Here is a 16,843-nt window from a genome sequence, read left to right on the forward strand (position 1 = left end):
TCCCCCCTTTCTCCTTCACAAGCTTCTCCCCTATAAACTTCCTGCACTTCTACTTCATCTTGGCATCTTCTTTCAGAACGACCCAAGCTGACTGCATCAGTATTATATACTCTCCATTTCACAGTGGATGAAGCAGGGCTCCAAAAAAGAAAGTAGAAGGCATAAGTATGTTTCCCTTTTAGAAGTTTGTGCATACTCTTAGATTAGAGGCTTGCTTAAAAAATACCTAATCTACATTTGGAAAGAAAAATTTGAATATCTTTTAAGCGGTACTAGTGTTGGAAGGAAAGAGAGACAGTGGTCATTTCTTCATAAAACGGAGCCCAATTGGACCTGCCCATTCAACGCATAAATGCAAAGATCCATTGACTTCTAGAACATGGAAGAGAACACTAAAGACAGGAAACATTTCCAGCACCCATGGCTGAGGTTTGATTCTGACTCAGAATGTGTTCATGAGAAAAACAAATTATACCAATAAGCCAATAGATACGGCACTGCTCATCACGCATGGATCTTGACCTTCACTCTACGCAATTTTAGAACACCTAACTTGTAACCACTACCCACAACTTTACGTTTTGCAGAAATGGAAAATACATCACACTGAGAAAATGATTTTTTAAATTTGTTTTTAACTTAACAAATTAAATCTGAATCTTATTTTTCGTCCTCTCTTGCAGAAGATAGTAAACATATTGGAAAAGGATAAAGAAAGGTTCTGTGATTTTTTTTTTTTTTGAGGAAGATTAGCCCTGACCTAACTAACATCTGCTGCCAATCCTCCTCTTTTTGCTGAGGAAGACTGGCCCTGAGCTAACATCCATGCCCATCTTCCTCTACTTTATATGTGGGACGCCTACCACAGCATGGCTTGCCAAGCGGTGCCATGTCCGCACCCAAGATCCGAACCAGCGAACCCAGGGCCGCTGAAGTGGAACATGCGAACTTAACCGCTGTGCCACTGGACCGGCCCCGGTTCTCTGATTTTTGAACCCTTAGAAATATCAGAACATGAGCGTATAAACATAATTTAAAAATTAAGTAGAAGTTTCTTTGCATGGCATGCTTTTTTAAAGGAAGAAGGAACAGGACTTACCCTCGCTAGAGTCTTTTGAGCATTCTGGCTTCTTTGCTTTGCTCTTCTTGTGGGGTGGAGAGAAGCCTTTTGGCTCTAACCCCTCTGGAAGCACAAAGATTTAATACAGTCTTATTTAAATATTTACCAGCAGGTTTCAAAATTATGCTGAAATTTAACAATGTTTTCTTCTTAGAAAACCCACACATACTGTGAAGGTTCATGGCCAAGCTAAATTTTGGCAAGGACCTGTGGGTCTCCAGTGAACGTAGACTTAAATTTGCTTAAGCTTAAACATTTTTTTGTTGCCATCATTAATGATTCACACACATAGGAAATCTTACGTACTTTTTTAAATTAAAAAATTCTCCATAAGGCAGCCTCAATTATTATGTTTTTTCTCCAGGAGAGTTTGATTTAAAACATCATGGATTAATTGGTGTCATTGTGCAATTTCATCCTCAAAACAGGGCTAGATGAGCTACAGTGTCATCTCGTTTTTGGGGGTTGGATGGGGCTTGAAACTATCCTCCTTCTACTAAAGAGACTTCTTTAGAAATTCAGATTCTAAACAACTTCTATAAGCCCCCAATTAAGCTACTGTGCTTCCCATTTTTCTCGATGTCCTTCTCCCTAGGTCTATCCAAGGGGGCTAATAAATTAAATTCTGAAGACTGTTTTAGGAAACATATCCATAAATTCATCCCATTCTGATACAGGAACTTTGCATTAATTTTTTTTTAAAGATTGGCACCTGAGTTAATATCGGTTGCCAATCTTCTTTTTTCTTTTCTTTCTCCCCAAAGCCCCACAGTGCACAGTTGTATATTTCAGTTGTGGGTCCTTCTAGTTGTGGCATGTGGGACGCCACCTCAGTGTGGCCAGATGAGTGGTTCTAGGTCTGCGTCCAGGATCGGAACTGGGGAAACCCTGGGCCACCGAAGCAGAATGCGCCAACTTAACCACCCAGCCACGAGGCCAGCCCCAGTTAGGCATTAATTTATATCTCTAGTCCTGGTCTGTCTCCTGAGCTCAAGGCTTTTGTCTTCAAATGCCTATGTGGTGTCTTGTTTTGTGTTAGGACTGGATGTCTTCTGTTTGCCCCTCCAGATCCAGTTTCCACATTTCACCCCGAACTCCCCACTTCTGTGCTCTGGGAGGCTGGTCTCTACGGATTGCATAATGAACTCCCTAGCTTTCTGACTTCCTAGTGGGATTCAGCCATTGGGAGGCCCAGGATATTTATTTCTTACGAGCAGTCTTCATGGGCTGGTTGTATCTCTCAGTCTAAGATGAGTGCTCCTATCAGACACCCTTTTCCCGATGGCCATCTCTGTTTCCTGGGTCCTGTAACTGCCACAACCCTGTTGTCCCTTCAGGGCTGGGATTTAACTATGCCCTACTCTTCCCAGCTCTAATAATTTCCCTTTACTCAACTCCCATCAGGCATTTCAAATTTAGGTAAATAATCCTATCAGGTATTTCAAACAACACAGCCAGAACAATACTCTTGATATCTGCAGACCTGTTCTCCCCATAGTATTCCACATCTCAAGGAATAGTCTTCCTATCTACCCATGAATTTAAACCAAAAACTGAGATATTATCCTCAATACTTCTCTTCTTTTACTTTTCCAGCAAAGCAATCATAAGTCCTGTTATGTCTTATCAGCTCTGCTCCAAAATACATCACATATTTTCATCCGCTGTGCTCATCCTTTGTAATCATCATCCTAGTCCAACCCATCAGCATCTCTTACCTGGGTTACTACAATAACCTTCTAAATTCTAACTTCTAGCTTTCTAATCTTCCTACAATCTATCCTCCATGCAGCAGCTAGAGCTCTTTTAAAACATAAATCAGATTATGTTACTTGCCTGTTTAAAAACCATTGCTGTTAGAATAATATCCAAATCCAATTCCATGGCCCAGGACAACATGTCACTTGGGCTTCACCTACTGCTCTAGCCTCATCTCACATTTGCTGTTTGGCTTCAGATTGATTGGCTCCCTTTGTGTTCTTCAATCATTGCTAGGCTTGCTCCTGCCTCAGGACATTTGTACCTGCTCTTCCTCTTCCCCCCAACACACATATTCATATGTCTATCTACCTCCTTCTCACTCCTTGCATTAAATCTCAGATCAATTCAACTCCCAGGAAAGGTCTTCCCCAATCACCTAACCTGAAGGGTCCCTGGAGGGAAGTCTCTTTCAAATGCATCACTTGTATCTGCAATTATCCTATACTCTTGTTATTTATTTATTGTGTATCTCCCTCCTCCACTCCACCCCCTGAGAATGTAATTTCCATGAGAAAAGGGCATTTGCCTTTCCCAATCTCTCTTGTGTCTCTGGTGCCTAGAAGTGCCTTGAGAATTTCATTTCAAATTCTATTTTACTTTCCCTTCACCCAGGCCTTTCTTTAAGGCCAAGATATAAAGGGGCCCATGCTTAATTCTCACTCTCTGAGCAGCTGTTGCCTTATGCCAGGATTCTAAAATTACACTACAGAACTATGGCGTCTCATTTTTCTTTCCTCGTTTATTAAAAAAGGAACAGAACAAGAAAGTGCATTTGATAGATGTCCTATTAAAAACTTTGGCATTATGGACTACAAAGGTTTTTGAATATGAGCTTGGTTTTTTGTAGTTGCAAGTCAGTCACATCTAAGGTTATTAACACAGCCAGTGGGAAAACTTTTGCCAATGACTACATTAGCCGCTGCCCCAAACTCGTCACCAGGTGTGAGATGGATGTTGACTCTTCAGAGTGGGTTCAGCAAAAACAGAACGAGATGCTTGGGACAGCTCACTGAGCACCGACGCTGGGCTCAAAGGGATTGATAAATGAGCAAAGCCACATTTGCAGTCTCACTGGGAGAAGACTCTAGTCCTTCCATGCCCCTGAAATGCATTGTCTGCAACTCAGATCAGGAGGGAGTTTCCAATGCTGGGCATTCAACTCCAGACTGGCATTTCCTGAAAGTGAGTTTTTGAGAATCAAGTTGAGAAATAAGTTCTTAATTCTTGGTTTCCCACCTGAATAGGAATTCTTGGGGAATGGGTGAGATTCAAAAAACATATATTTGCCCACATTTTGAGATATTTAAGCACCCAAAAAGTACTAGTACCGGGGCCGCCTGGTGGCGCAGCGGTTAAGTGCACACGTTCCTCTTCAGCAGCCCCGGGGTTCACTGGTTCTGATCTCAGGTGTGGACATGGCACCGCTTGTCAAGCCATGCTATGGCAGGTGTCCCACATATAAAGTAGAGGAAGGTGGGCATGGATGTCAGCTCAGGGCCAGTCTTCCTCAGCAAAAAGAGGAGGATTAAAAAGAGGAGGATGTCAGCTCAGGGCTAATCTTCCTCAAAAAAAAAAAGTACTAGTACTTCATTTTTTAGTAAGTTGTAGGCACTCCTTGGCTAGTCAGTGGGCATAGATACATGGTAATCAAGCACAGTCTTCTATGATATAAGTATAGCATCATTTCATAACACCCACGGGTAAGGTGTTTTGGGGGCACTCAAATGAAAGTCACTGATACATATGGCCTCGGTGCCCAGGTTTCTACTTGTGATTCAGCAGAAACAACTCCCCTTCTCCACCTGGGAAAGTTATAGGAACGTTCTTCAAAAGCACCCCATGCTTCTCATTGACAGTATATGCTGTTATCTGTGTTGCCTCTGTTTCTGGCATGGGGTGGAAACCTGGAGTTTTGCCATGAACATGGCTTTGCCTCACAAGGAACTCAACTGTGCTCCTGGCTCTGATGTGGTTGGACTGCCATAGGTGGCTGCTGAGTTTCTGTCTCTGCTGGCTCAGGTTGGGGCCCATTTCACTAGTGCGTGGTCTTGGAAATGGAAGGACATGGGGAAACATCTACTAAGCTAGGATTAAAGAAACGGATTAAAGGACTTAAAAGGAATTCTAGGCATTTAAGCTAGTCTCTTTTTACCACCTCCCATGGGGTCAGAGCATCACACTGCGGATGATCTTGTCTGACATTATTTGAAATGCTCTGCCTCTACTACTATTAGAGGCTGGAGACAGGAGCACAAGAGTTAAGAACATGAGCTTTGGGATCAGACAAACATGAATGCAAATTTTGGCTCTGCTATTTAATCCCTTTTAAGTCTCAGATAACAGTCTTGCCTCCTAGGGTTGTTGCATATCTTAAACGAGTTCATGTATGTTGAGTGATTGGCATAAGATACACTCTCAGTGAAAGTCTGGCTCAGCAGAGGTGTGATGGGGTTGCCTTGAGCCAGCTTGCACCAGCTGATTGTAGCCATCTCTCCCCAATTCCCACATTCTTTGACATCATGTTTGGTAGTTTGGACAATACCACGGTCAGTGTATTTACACCAAAGAAATCTTCAAATCCTTCAAATTTGGTTTTCCCCTACCCTAGAGTCAGTTTACCTAGCACTTCACTGTTTTTAGGTATTCGAATTACTATCATTCACTAGCATTTGTTGGCTAATTGATTCACTCAAGTAGCCCTCCACTATTGTCACCTGCAATCTTAAAAATCCCTCCAGCTTTTCTACTTGCATGAGAAGAAGAGGTGATGCAGGGCAGAGGGAAGGAAGCAGTTAATAGTCTTGGGAGGCTGGTTCAGACTTGTCTTAGAGGACAACATGTCTGAGTGTGAGATCTGAACTGAAGCCATCCTGCTCACCAACGTCTGGCAAGGCCAGCTGGCACACCATGGAACCATCAGCACAGAAATCCCCCATGATTTCAGCACTCAGATATTAGGAAATGGAGAGCAGCTCCCCAAGCCCATTCTGCCTGCATGACTTGGCATTCTTGGGCCATTGAGTGTGACTTCAACAGCTGCGTCCAGCTGCTGGAGTCAAAACCCCCAGGAAACCTGGTGGGACTAAAATCAGAAATGATGGTCCAATTAAGGCCCCCGAAACTCAAATGCTGACTCCAACTTTGTGGGCTCTGCATTAGCATTAATAGTGATTTCCTTAAAATCGCTCAGTAGTTTGGCTAGCTAGCTGCATCTCATTAAGAAGTCAGCTCCCTTCGCCTAGAAATATGTACTTATGACACTTAGGCAAATAATCCTTAGCAAGATAAGGTCCTTAAACTTGCTGGCTGAAAGAGCAGTACTCCCCACAGCTGAAGGATATTCCAAGGATACTTTACATGAGCAGGATAAATGAGAACAGCAAACACTAATGTCAAATTCACAGAATTTAATCCAAAGATAGGGTGACCACTTAAAGTCTTTTTTCAACATATGGTTCTTTTAAACAAAAACACATCCTACCTGTGTACAGGAATTGACATTTTAATTGAAATTTTACCTTGAGCTTTATATTTTACAAAAGGCAAGTGGAGTCCTTGTCTTAGGTTGGATTCTCTCCGAAGAGACCCTGAGACAAAGGTTTGAGTGCAAGCACTTAATTTGAGAGATTAGCCCAGGAAACAGGAGTGGGGAGTGGGGCAGTGAGACAGGAAAGGGAAGGCAGCCAACATGGGTGTATTAATGAGCAAGTTCCACTGTGGACGCTCAGGGCTCAGTTCTGCTGGGGACCTCTGGGTGACAATATAGAATGCTGCTGTTTAATACCACATATTCCCAATGAGTACTTGAAATGTGGCTAGTCTGAATTGAGATATGAATGTGAAATACACACAAACTTCAAAAATGTAGAGTGAAAAAAAGAATGTAAAATATCCGACATATAATTTTCATATTGATTATATGTCGAAATGATAATATTTTGGCTATATTATGGGACCTAAAATATTATTAAGTTAATTTCATTAGTTTTTTTTTTTACTTTTCTGAATGTGGCTACTAGAAAATCCAAAATGATACATGAGGCTCACATTTGAGGCTTGCATTATATTTCTACTGGGCAGTGCAGGAATAGAACACGCCTCAGATGCATCCTGAAGCAGTCCTGATCAACTCTTGTCCATCAGTGGTTGACCCCTGCTCCACAGAAATTGATTCCCTGGTACTCTGAGTTTGCTTTCATGATCAGCGAAAAGCAGTCAGCCGAGAGTCGCAAGAACTTTCCTTAGAAAGCTGTTGGTATTGTAAAACAGCAGTGAGTGCCGAGGGGCCATACTGACAGCTGCGGTTACAGTGCCTCTTCCACCTCCTTCAGTCCTGCTCCTGACTTTTAGATATCCCTCTACTTCTCATGCCCTCTGAGTCCATTGCCCTGTGGAGGCCAAGGGAAGCTTAGGAATCAGAAATTGTGGACTAGAGAAGAGTAGGTAGTGACTATGATCATCGTTCCAATGGACTGCTATGAAGAAAACGAACTAGTAATTATTTCTCCATGAAGATAGTGGGAGGTCAGGAGAGGGAGACAGATTTAGCTTTACAAGGAGAAGGACGATTTTAACCAATCTTGTCTAATGAGATCGTTTGCCTTAGAATTTCATTGGCTCCCTGTTAATGGAGATGCTCAGGTCGAGGTTGTCTGTTATTTGGAGGGAGTTCTGGCATCAAACAGGAGGTTACATAAATCTAGAGCTCCTAGGATATCTATTTTAATTTTGAAACCTGGCGCCATTTCATGGCTAGAGCAGTGCAGTTGACAAAATGGGGACATGGAGCTCTTATACCATAGAATTATGTCCTATACCCTTCCAAAATCTGTTAGAATGAGAGAGAAAAAAGCAATAATTTATTGTGTTTACTATGGTCCAAGAAACATTTTAGGTATGATATCTCATTTAATCTCCCACACAAGACTGTAACGGTAAGAATTATTGCCCCCAGACGCGTAAACTGAGGTGCATAAAGAAAAGACTCTTACCCGAAGTCAATAAGTGGTGGAGCTGGGATTGAATTCAGGCCTGCTGCTTCCTGCATTCATTGTCAAGCACACATTGAGTGGCTACCTTAGTCCAGAGTCTATGCTTTTACCCACTAGATTTTCCTCATGAAACACTGGTCTTTCTTGAGGAGTTGGCATGCATCTTAATTTCTAATAGTGAGAGCAAAAAATCATATGTACAAAGTGTGTTTTCCAAAGACGGTCACAGCAATATTTCAGGTCATATGTGCTCTGCAGAACCTCATCATTCCCCTTCAGGAGACTGGGTCTGTTTTCTCTTCGCCTGAGCCTGGGTAGGCTTGTGACTGGCTGTCCAAAAGAAAAGACTTTGGTTGAAGTGATGCTATGGGACCCCTGAGACTGAGTCTTAAAAAGGGTCCAGCTCCCTCTGGTTCATTCACTTTCTCTAGAGAAACCACTTTGGAACCTGGCTGCCATGTTGTGAGGAAGCCCAGGCCACATAAAGAGGCCATGCATAGGTGTTTCAGAACAGTGCCCCAGGTAAGGTCTCAGCTGACAGCTGATATCAATCACTAACCAGACATGTGAATGAAGGAATCTTCAGGTGGTTCCCGGCCCCGGCCCCGGCTGTTGATTCTTCCTGCTGAGGCCTCAGACTTGTGGAGCAGGATGATCCAGTCACCACTGCTGACTTCTGTGTGAATTCCTGACCAACAGACTATGTGAGCATAGCAAGCGGGTGTTCTAGCCTCTAAGTTTTGGGGGTGATTTGTTATGCAACCCTATTAACTGCAACATCATGTTCCGTTTTTACCTTAGCTGTCAGGAAGCTCAAAGTCATTTTTAATACTTAAATACAGTAACTGTATTAGCCATAACAGTTGGCACACCTACTTTCTTATTTTATGGCCTTGAGCATACATTTCTATTTTATTAACCTTATTTTGTCTTTCTTTGAGGAAATGTGAGGTGTACATAAACAACAAAACGATCTTTGTCTATCTTATAAGAATAAAATCATTAATTTAATACCTGAATCTTCCTTCATGTCAACATCATCTTCTTCGTTATCATCATCTATTAGAAAATAGGAAAAGACAAAAACTCATATGAAAGCTAGAAACACCAGAATTCTTCAATTTGAGTAATAGAAAATCAAAATAAAGTAAAAAAAAAAACCTCAGTAGAAAAAAGAGTGTTAAATCATGCATTTCTACTGTTTTATATTAGCATGCTAAATTAGGAAGAACGCATACACGTTAGAGCACAATTTAACACCCAGGGTTTACATTTTCTTTAAAAAATTATTATATATTTATAATAAACTATATATGCAACAATTTGTTTTACTTATAAAAAGTAATGCATGGTCACTTCAGTCATTTCAATTCCTAAGAAATAAAAATCACAGACTTTAAACATCACATTATCTGCATTTATTAAAGGTATACACGCCATCCGCAAGTATCTGAGAAACGTGGGCATCACCACTTGGCAGTAGGTCGATGCAATGCCAAGCCCTGCACTGCACCATGAAAAGTGCTAGACTGCTACCAGTGCAAATCCAAACCTTTAACCATATGTTTTCAAGAGTCCCCATCAGTTGCACCATTCCCACTTCACTCTCCTCATCTCATCTCCCAGTGTAACCCCCTTTAACTGGACAAGCATGTGTACATCCTCTGTCCAATAGATGACATACATGCTTTTTTTAACTTTTGACATGTTGTCATCTCTCTCCGTAAATATTCCTCACATCCAGTCAGTGCCAAATCCTGTCCTGCTTCCGTGTTTCCGCCTCTCTCCTCACATTATTGCAGCTCAAATTCAGACTATCAGTGCCATTTATTTTCCCCATTTCGTGGTTTCCTAACTGCCCCTCTCTTCTTCCCATTCCTGACTCCAATTCCTATAATATACACATCTGGAAAATCAATCTTAAAATACTGCTCTGATCTGGCTCACAACTGTTCAATGACCCCTCTCTGCCTGATGAGGAAAGTCTAGACTCTCTGAGGTACCACTCAAGGCCAAGAGTGTCTGGTTCCAACCATTCTTCTCAGTTTCATCAGCCCTGTTCCACCCATGCTACTGATGTGGATTAAGGCTGCCCCAGCTAGAGAAGCCCAAGGTGACCTGGCCTACATGCCAAACTATATGACCCAGTGGACTTTTTTTATGGTATGAATTAGGACAACCCCAGGGAGAGAAGCCCGGGGCACCCTCACCTGCATGCCGATCTATAGGGCCAGATTCGTATCTAAAGTTATATTACCGCACAATAACCAGACCCCATCTGCACTGAAATCATTTAATGACTTTTTACATCATCTTTTCTTTTTTTCCAGTAAAAATAAGTCACGTACCCATGCCTTATAAAATTAGCCCTAACCCTCAACTCAGGGCAGCAGCAGGAGCTCTGACTGCCCGTGGGTCTTGTCCCCACGCACCAGCTCTGCCTGCCCATGGGTCCTGTCCCCATGCCAGCGGGGGCAGCAGCAGGAGCTCTGACTGCCCGTGGGTCTTGTCCCCACACACCAGCTCTGCCTGCCCATGGGTCCTGTCCCCATGCCAGTGGGGGCAGCAGCAGGAGCTCTGACTGCCCGTGGGTCTTGTCCCCACACACTAGCTCTGCCTGCCCATGGGACCTGTCCCCATGCCAGCGGGGGCAGCAGCAGGAGCTCTGACCGCCCGTGGGTCCTGTCCCCACGCACCAGCTCTGCCTGCCCATGGGTCCTGTCCCCATGCCAGCGGGGGCAGCAGCAGGAGCTCTGACCGCCCGTGGGTCCTGTCCCCACGCACCAGCTCTGCCTGCCCATGGGTTCTGTCCCCATGCCAGCGGGGGCAGCAGCAGCTGCTCTGCCTGTCCATGGGCCCTGTTCCCATGCCAGCGGGGGCAGCAGAAGCGGCGGCAGCAGAAGCTCTGACTGCCCATGGGTCCTGTCCCCATGCTATTCCACACTATTCTCTAAATAAAAGAGCACTACTGCCAGATCTTGAGAGTCTAAGAAATCTTTCTTTCGACTCCTTGGCTCACCGATCCCGCATCACTACCACCTACACAAGTGACAACACTTGGCTCTTCTCTACTTTCTTAAAGGCTCCTTTAGCTTCCTCTGCCTGCCTCAATCCTGGAAACAACGATCTTCTTCATCTCTATTCACACTCATCCTTCCAGGCCAAGCCAAGGCGACTCAGTATCTGCTTGACTCTATTTGAATGAATAGTGTTTTCTTTGGTGTACGTTATTTTTACTACCTTCTGAGTATGAAGGACCTTTGGGCTTAGATCTGCATACTGGCTTCTCCACTTACCCATTCACTAGGCTTGTGATCCTGAAGAAGTTACCTGAGCTTCCTGAGTTTCAGGTTTATCAGCTATAAAGTGGGATAATAATAATGTCTCCTTCATAGAGTTACCGTAAGGATTAAATGAGATGATGTCACATAAAGCACTAGGACAGCTACTGAAACATCATTAAGTGCTAAATATTAGCTATTATTACCATCAAATCCCACAGTCTTGTTACTTGTTAATGTATCTGTCTTCCATACACTCATCTCTAGATCATAAATTCTGCAAAGATAAAGACCATCTCTTATGTTCCTTTGTATTCTCTCGCACCAAATGTAATTCATTTTATACACTAGAATCAATAAAAAACTTTCTGCTGAATAAATTTCTGTTATTTCCTCTGTATCTCCTACATAACAGGACACCATGCATTTATATGATGGTTTATTAACAATGAGGACGCAGTAAAGATTTGCAACTTCCTCCTGGATGTGTGCTTTATAATTTAGTTATGTCTTATGCAAATTTATTAATATGGACTCTTCTAAGTGTTAATTATTAATGAAGATTAGAGATGTATTAGTCAGTGGAAGTGGAAAATGCATTTAATTGGAGGTTTTAGAAAGGTAATTCTTGATAGCTATAGTTAACATTTAAATAAGTAAATTTTCTTCTAGTCAAATATGTTAGAAATATTAGTGATATTCTATATAATTTATTTCTTTCATTCTTTCTATGAATGCAATTTTGGGAGGAAGAATATTAATTTCTTAGAAATATAATTTTCTAACCAGATGGTTATCAAAATGTTACCAAGCAAATTCTTCACAGATTCTTCCCTGAACTTGATATATTTAAACAGAATTTTCTTTTCCAGAACCACCTAAAATCTCTATGACAACAGATTTTCTGGAATCTCAGAGGCAGGCAAAAAAGAGTCTCCACTTTTTTCTAGGGAAAGATAAATGAAGAGTCAAAGATCTCTGTGCTTGTCACCTGTGTATGCATTTGTCCATCTGGCAAACACTCATTGGTAGCCTATTGTGTGCAAGGCTTTGTGTTTGGGGCAATAGAAAACACCAAGATGAATCAGACACTTAAGCAGTTGTCTAGAAACTTATCATTAATGAAGAAACAAAGACATGCAGATAAATTCAAATGTATGGTAAGGGGTAGCCAGAGCCGTTACAAGAGGTGTCAGAGAAGTGACCAAAACTTCCGATCGGGCTACCAGGAAGAGTTCTTGGAAAATGTGACGTTAGAACTGACATTTGAACTTTATAGACTATTGATAGGATCATCCCCAGAATGACCGACATGTGTTGAAGGATCAGACTTGGTGTTATTATTCATTCATTCATTCATTCATTCATTTCACTCATTCATTCATTTATCCATAAGGTGGTTAAGAATATAACCAAGATCTAGATTTAGACTGCTTGCTTCCAGGCCCAAGTATATATAGCTGTGCAATCTCAGGCAAATTACGTAAAACTAAACTTCAGCTTTCTCATCTGGAAAATAGCAATAATAAAAGTACCAACCTTCTAGAGTTGGTAATACATGTAAAGTGCTTACGTAGAATGAGCATTCAATAAATGCTGGCTATTACTGTTATAATGTCATTATTATTACTACTTTTACTACTTAAACCATCATTTATTGACTAACACCATGTGCCAGAACTATGCAAGGCCCTGAAGATATAGGTTGACAAGCTCCTCCCTCAAAGAACTCACAAAAAGGTGGATGGTATAGAAAAGTCGAACAACAATCAGAAGTACATCATGTGCCACTTAATGATGGGGATACCTCTGAGAAATATACGTAGTTAAGGTCATTTCATTGTGCAAACATCATAGAGTGTACTGAAGGGGAACAAAATGTCTCTCTTTAACATGAGAATTATTTTAGGCTGATTATTTTCAAGAAATAAAACACTCAGAAAGTTTTTCTTATTACTTCCCCCAACTGCCTAAAAGAATTCAGATTAAAAAACCTGACTCATGGCACGAGCTATTACAGTCGCATAACATGAACTAGATGGTAGGCAGGGAAGAACCTAGAAAAGCCTGTTTGTTGGGCTCCCCTCTGTGTTCTTCCACTTCTGTGCGGCCAAATAAACTCTTGTTTTCCAAACATTTACTCCTTTTCACCTTTCTGTGAATTGCCTTCCTTTCCATTGAAGTCCCTGACTTCCCCCACCCCCAATATCTTCTTTTGCCCTTAGCTGAGGATAATATTTAAGGCAAGGGTTTCAGCTATTTTGGAGAGTTACTCAGTTTTACTGGGTTTCTCCCAGGTATGCATTTTATTAAACTTTTGTTTGTTTTTCTCCTGTTAATCTGTCTTATGTCAATTTAATTCTTAGACCAACCAGAAGAACCTAGCAAGGCAGAGGAAAATTTTCTCCTCCCCTACAATACTTACACAAACCTAGATGGTATAGCCTACTACACACCTAGGCTAATAGTACTTAATTTATGGGGCCACCATCGTACATGCGATCCGTCATTATCTGAAACATCCTTATGCGGTGCATGACTGTAACAGATTCTCAGATGCAGGTAAGCAGAGGGTCTACTGGGAAACAGACATGAGGCAGCTAAGTCAGGGAGAAGGTCTTTCCAGAAGAGGTGAGGCTTAAGCTGAGTCCAAAAGGTGAGGTGAAATTAGCTAGGGGACAAGAAAGGCTGCAGTACATTGCTAGCAGATGTGGGTGCCCTGCCTACATCCCCTTGTTCCTTGAAACTTCAGTACTCAGCAGCCTGACTTCCAGCCCACCAGATCCTGAGTCTCTTTGCCTGAGGGCTTTCTCTGGTTTGCTGGAGCCCACTCAAGAAATATCAGGGAATTAGCAACTCCCTAGAGAGTAGCCTTTCACAAACGACTGATGGAATTTACACGCAAGTACTCCAGCTCCCTCACTTCTCAGGTGGGCTAATTCAGAAGCATGTTCTACATCTTCTCCCAGAGACTCCTCCTCCCCAACTATGAGATTGAGCCCCAGTGGTCAGTAGTAACGAGCTTCTAACTTAACCTCACTGCCTTGCTTCCCTACCCTGTCTTGCTTTCCCACTCCCTTGGTGGTGTTTCCTGGGATCATCTCCCAAATAAATCACTTCCACTTAAATTCTTGTTTCAAGGTCAGCCTCTGGAGGGACTCTAAGACAAAGGTAATCATCCTAAATTAGAGGGAAAAGCAGCTGTGAAAACACATGGATATGAACTGTCGAGATGCTATTAAGAAAATAAAACTAGCTCTGAATGGCTGAAGGGAGGAGTTATAGGAGAAGCTATGGATAAATTGATCTGTTCTAGCTAGATAATGAAGGATCTTCCATGCTGGATATGATGGTTAATTTTATGTGTCAAGGTGACTGGGCCATGGAGTGCCCAGACCTTTGTAGAACATTCTTCTGTGTCTGTTTGTGAGGAGGTTTCTGAACAAAATTCGCCTTTGAATTAGTAGACTGAATAAAGCAGATTGCTCTCCCTTCTGTGAGTGGACCTCATCCAATAAGTTTAAGGTTGATCCTCTCGAAAGTACGGCAGAAGTCCTCCCAGACTACACTTGCATTGGGACTTCAGATTTTTCCTGTCTTTGGACTCAGACCGAAACATTGGCTCTTTCTGGACTCAAGCCAGCAGGCATTTGGACTGAAGCTACACCATGGCTGTCCTGGTTCTTAGGTCTCCAGACTCCTACTGGAACTACACCGTCAGTTCTTCCGGGTCTCCAGCTTGCCAATTGAAGATCTTGGGACCTGTCAGCCTCCATAATTACGTAAGCCAATTCCTTATAATACATAAACACACACACACTGTTGGTTTTGTTTCTTTGGAGAATCCTGATTAATACATCAGGTTGAAGCATTTAAGCTTTATCCTGAAAATTACAGAGGACTAAACAACTTTAAGCAGAGAATGACACACCATCTTTTGAGAGAGAATATTTTTTCATGAGAGAAATTTACTAAAAATCTGTAAAGTACATGCCTTAATATGTTGGTATTATTTGTACTAAAATCAAGCACAGAGTACTTTTGGTCTACAAAGTACCTAATGTGCTGTTCCTTATTAATGAAATCCGCTTTAGTTCAACATTATTTTATATAATGTGCTCACTTGAGTCATATTTATGCAGCAAATTTCTAGCAAGAATTTCTTTCTAACACAACCAGGAACCAAAAACAATACATGAAAGAAGATGATAGCCTATGGGGATGGGAGTTACGCCATTCAACATTTGGAAGCAGTTAGGAGACTGATGGAGCGTGGGCACAGAGCCGCTGCCCTTCTTAACAGTTCTTTAAGCATCATACTTCTTTGTTAGAGGACAAAAATGAAATAAAAGGTTCTTAGCCAAAGTGATACAAATACCATTTCAAAATAGAGAGCAATCCATCAGATGGTATTGTTCTGTGTGTTCAGAGATACCAACTCCAGAAAATCCCCTTTCCTTCCGAGGCAGAGACCACTCAGTGGCTGAGGCTCCGTTTCATCTTACGAGGCCTCTTTGATGTCAATTTCTTAATGGATGCTGTTTGTATTCACTGCATCACTCTCTGTCAGATTACTCTGTTAAGTTCTGCACAAAAAGTAGAAATGTGACTAAAGTTCTTATTTTGGTCAAAACAAGTGTGAAAAACAACTAGTTTCCTATGAATAAGCAGTTTTCAATAACAGCTAGCTTTACACGCTTCAGAAACCCCTTCATAAGGAAGCGTCTATCCTACATCAAAGTTTATAATATCTTCTTCACCTTCTTTAATAGGAGACAGAGTTAATATTGAAGACTGCTATCTTAATTATGATACCTGTCTTCAGGGAAGCACCTCATCCTCCAAAACAAATAGTACTACACTTTGAAAAACAAAGTATACCATGGATTTTGCAATAACTTAAGATTTGTTTCACTCCTTTATGTAGAGTTCCCATAATTAAGGCAGTCTTTTGGGGAAGTAAAAGGAATAAAAACAAACAGATTACAAAACCCCACAGAACTTGAAAGTGAGGTTTCTGGACCAGCAGCATTCTTATCACCTAGGAACTTGTTAGAAATGCAAATTCTCAGTTCCACTAAAGATCTATGGAGTCAGAAGCTGGGCAGCAGTGGGCGTGGCGGGTAGCACGCTGTGCTTTAACAAGCCTTCCAGATGATGCTTATGCAAGCTGAAGTTTGAGAACCACTGGTCTAAGGTAGTGATATTCATGTGCTGCAGGAGAATCTTTCAAAAACAGTAGTGCTTTGAATATCCAAGCTGAGCTGACATGATTTCTAACCAAAGCTAATGCTGGTGAAGGGTGCCTGCACCACCTGATTGCTAGGACTGAGGAAAAATTAATCTCTTCTTAAAATGTCATATGCTTTCTTCTGTGCTTGATGTCACCCAGCTACCATGCAGCTTGATGGCACGTTATCATGGTCCAAGGCAAGGACACTTAGACTGGCTAAGAGACATGTACACGGGTGGAAACTAGCTTCAAAGGGTCCTACGGGTTGCATGGAGAAAGCACTGTGTTATGAAGGAGAAAGTTACCATTATGGGCTATTAAGGCAGCCTCTCCACTCCCAAGGGAAAAAAAGGTCAGGCACCTGAAATAGATCATACAATTCCAGTGTTAAAATTTCAGGGACATCTACACAAATGGGCAGGTCTGTGAAGCAGAACAATTACAATGATCTTATGGC

General features: G+C 41.9%; 1 protein-coding gene across 6 annotated transcripts in view; it reads right to left on the minus strand.

Moving 5' to 3' along the window:
• MACROD2 (mono-ADP ribosylhydrolase 2) overlaps nucleotides 1-16,843 on the minus strand; it is a 1,879,180-nt gene that overhangs the window by 153,562 nt on the left and 1,708,775 nt on the right. For 4 of the 6 annotated variants that reach the window (XM_070485546.1, XM_070485544.1, XM_044748615.2 and 1 more), the window contains exons 10-11: nucleotides 8,887-8,931; nucleotides 1,100-1,183 (exon numbers count right to left, since the gene is read on the minus strand). In XM_070485546.1, coding sequence (XP_070341647.1) covers nucleotides 1,100-1,183; nucleotides 8,887-8,931 — 129 coding nt within the window. The remainder of the gene's footprint in view (nucleotides 1-1,099; nucleotides 1,184-8,886; nucleotides 8,932-16,843) is intronic. The other 2 variants (XM_070485547.1, XM_070485545.1) reach the window with 1 other exon arrangement.

The sequence above is a fragment of the Equus asinus genome, chromosome 15 (assembly GCF_041296235.1).
Source record: "Equus asinus isolate D_3611 breed Donkey chromosome 15, EquAss-T2T_v2, whole genome shotgun sequence".
In the NCBI taxonomy this organism is placed as follows: Eukaryota; Metazoa; Chordata; class Mammalia; order Perissodactyla; family Equidae; genus Equus; species Equus asinus.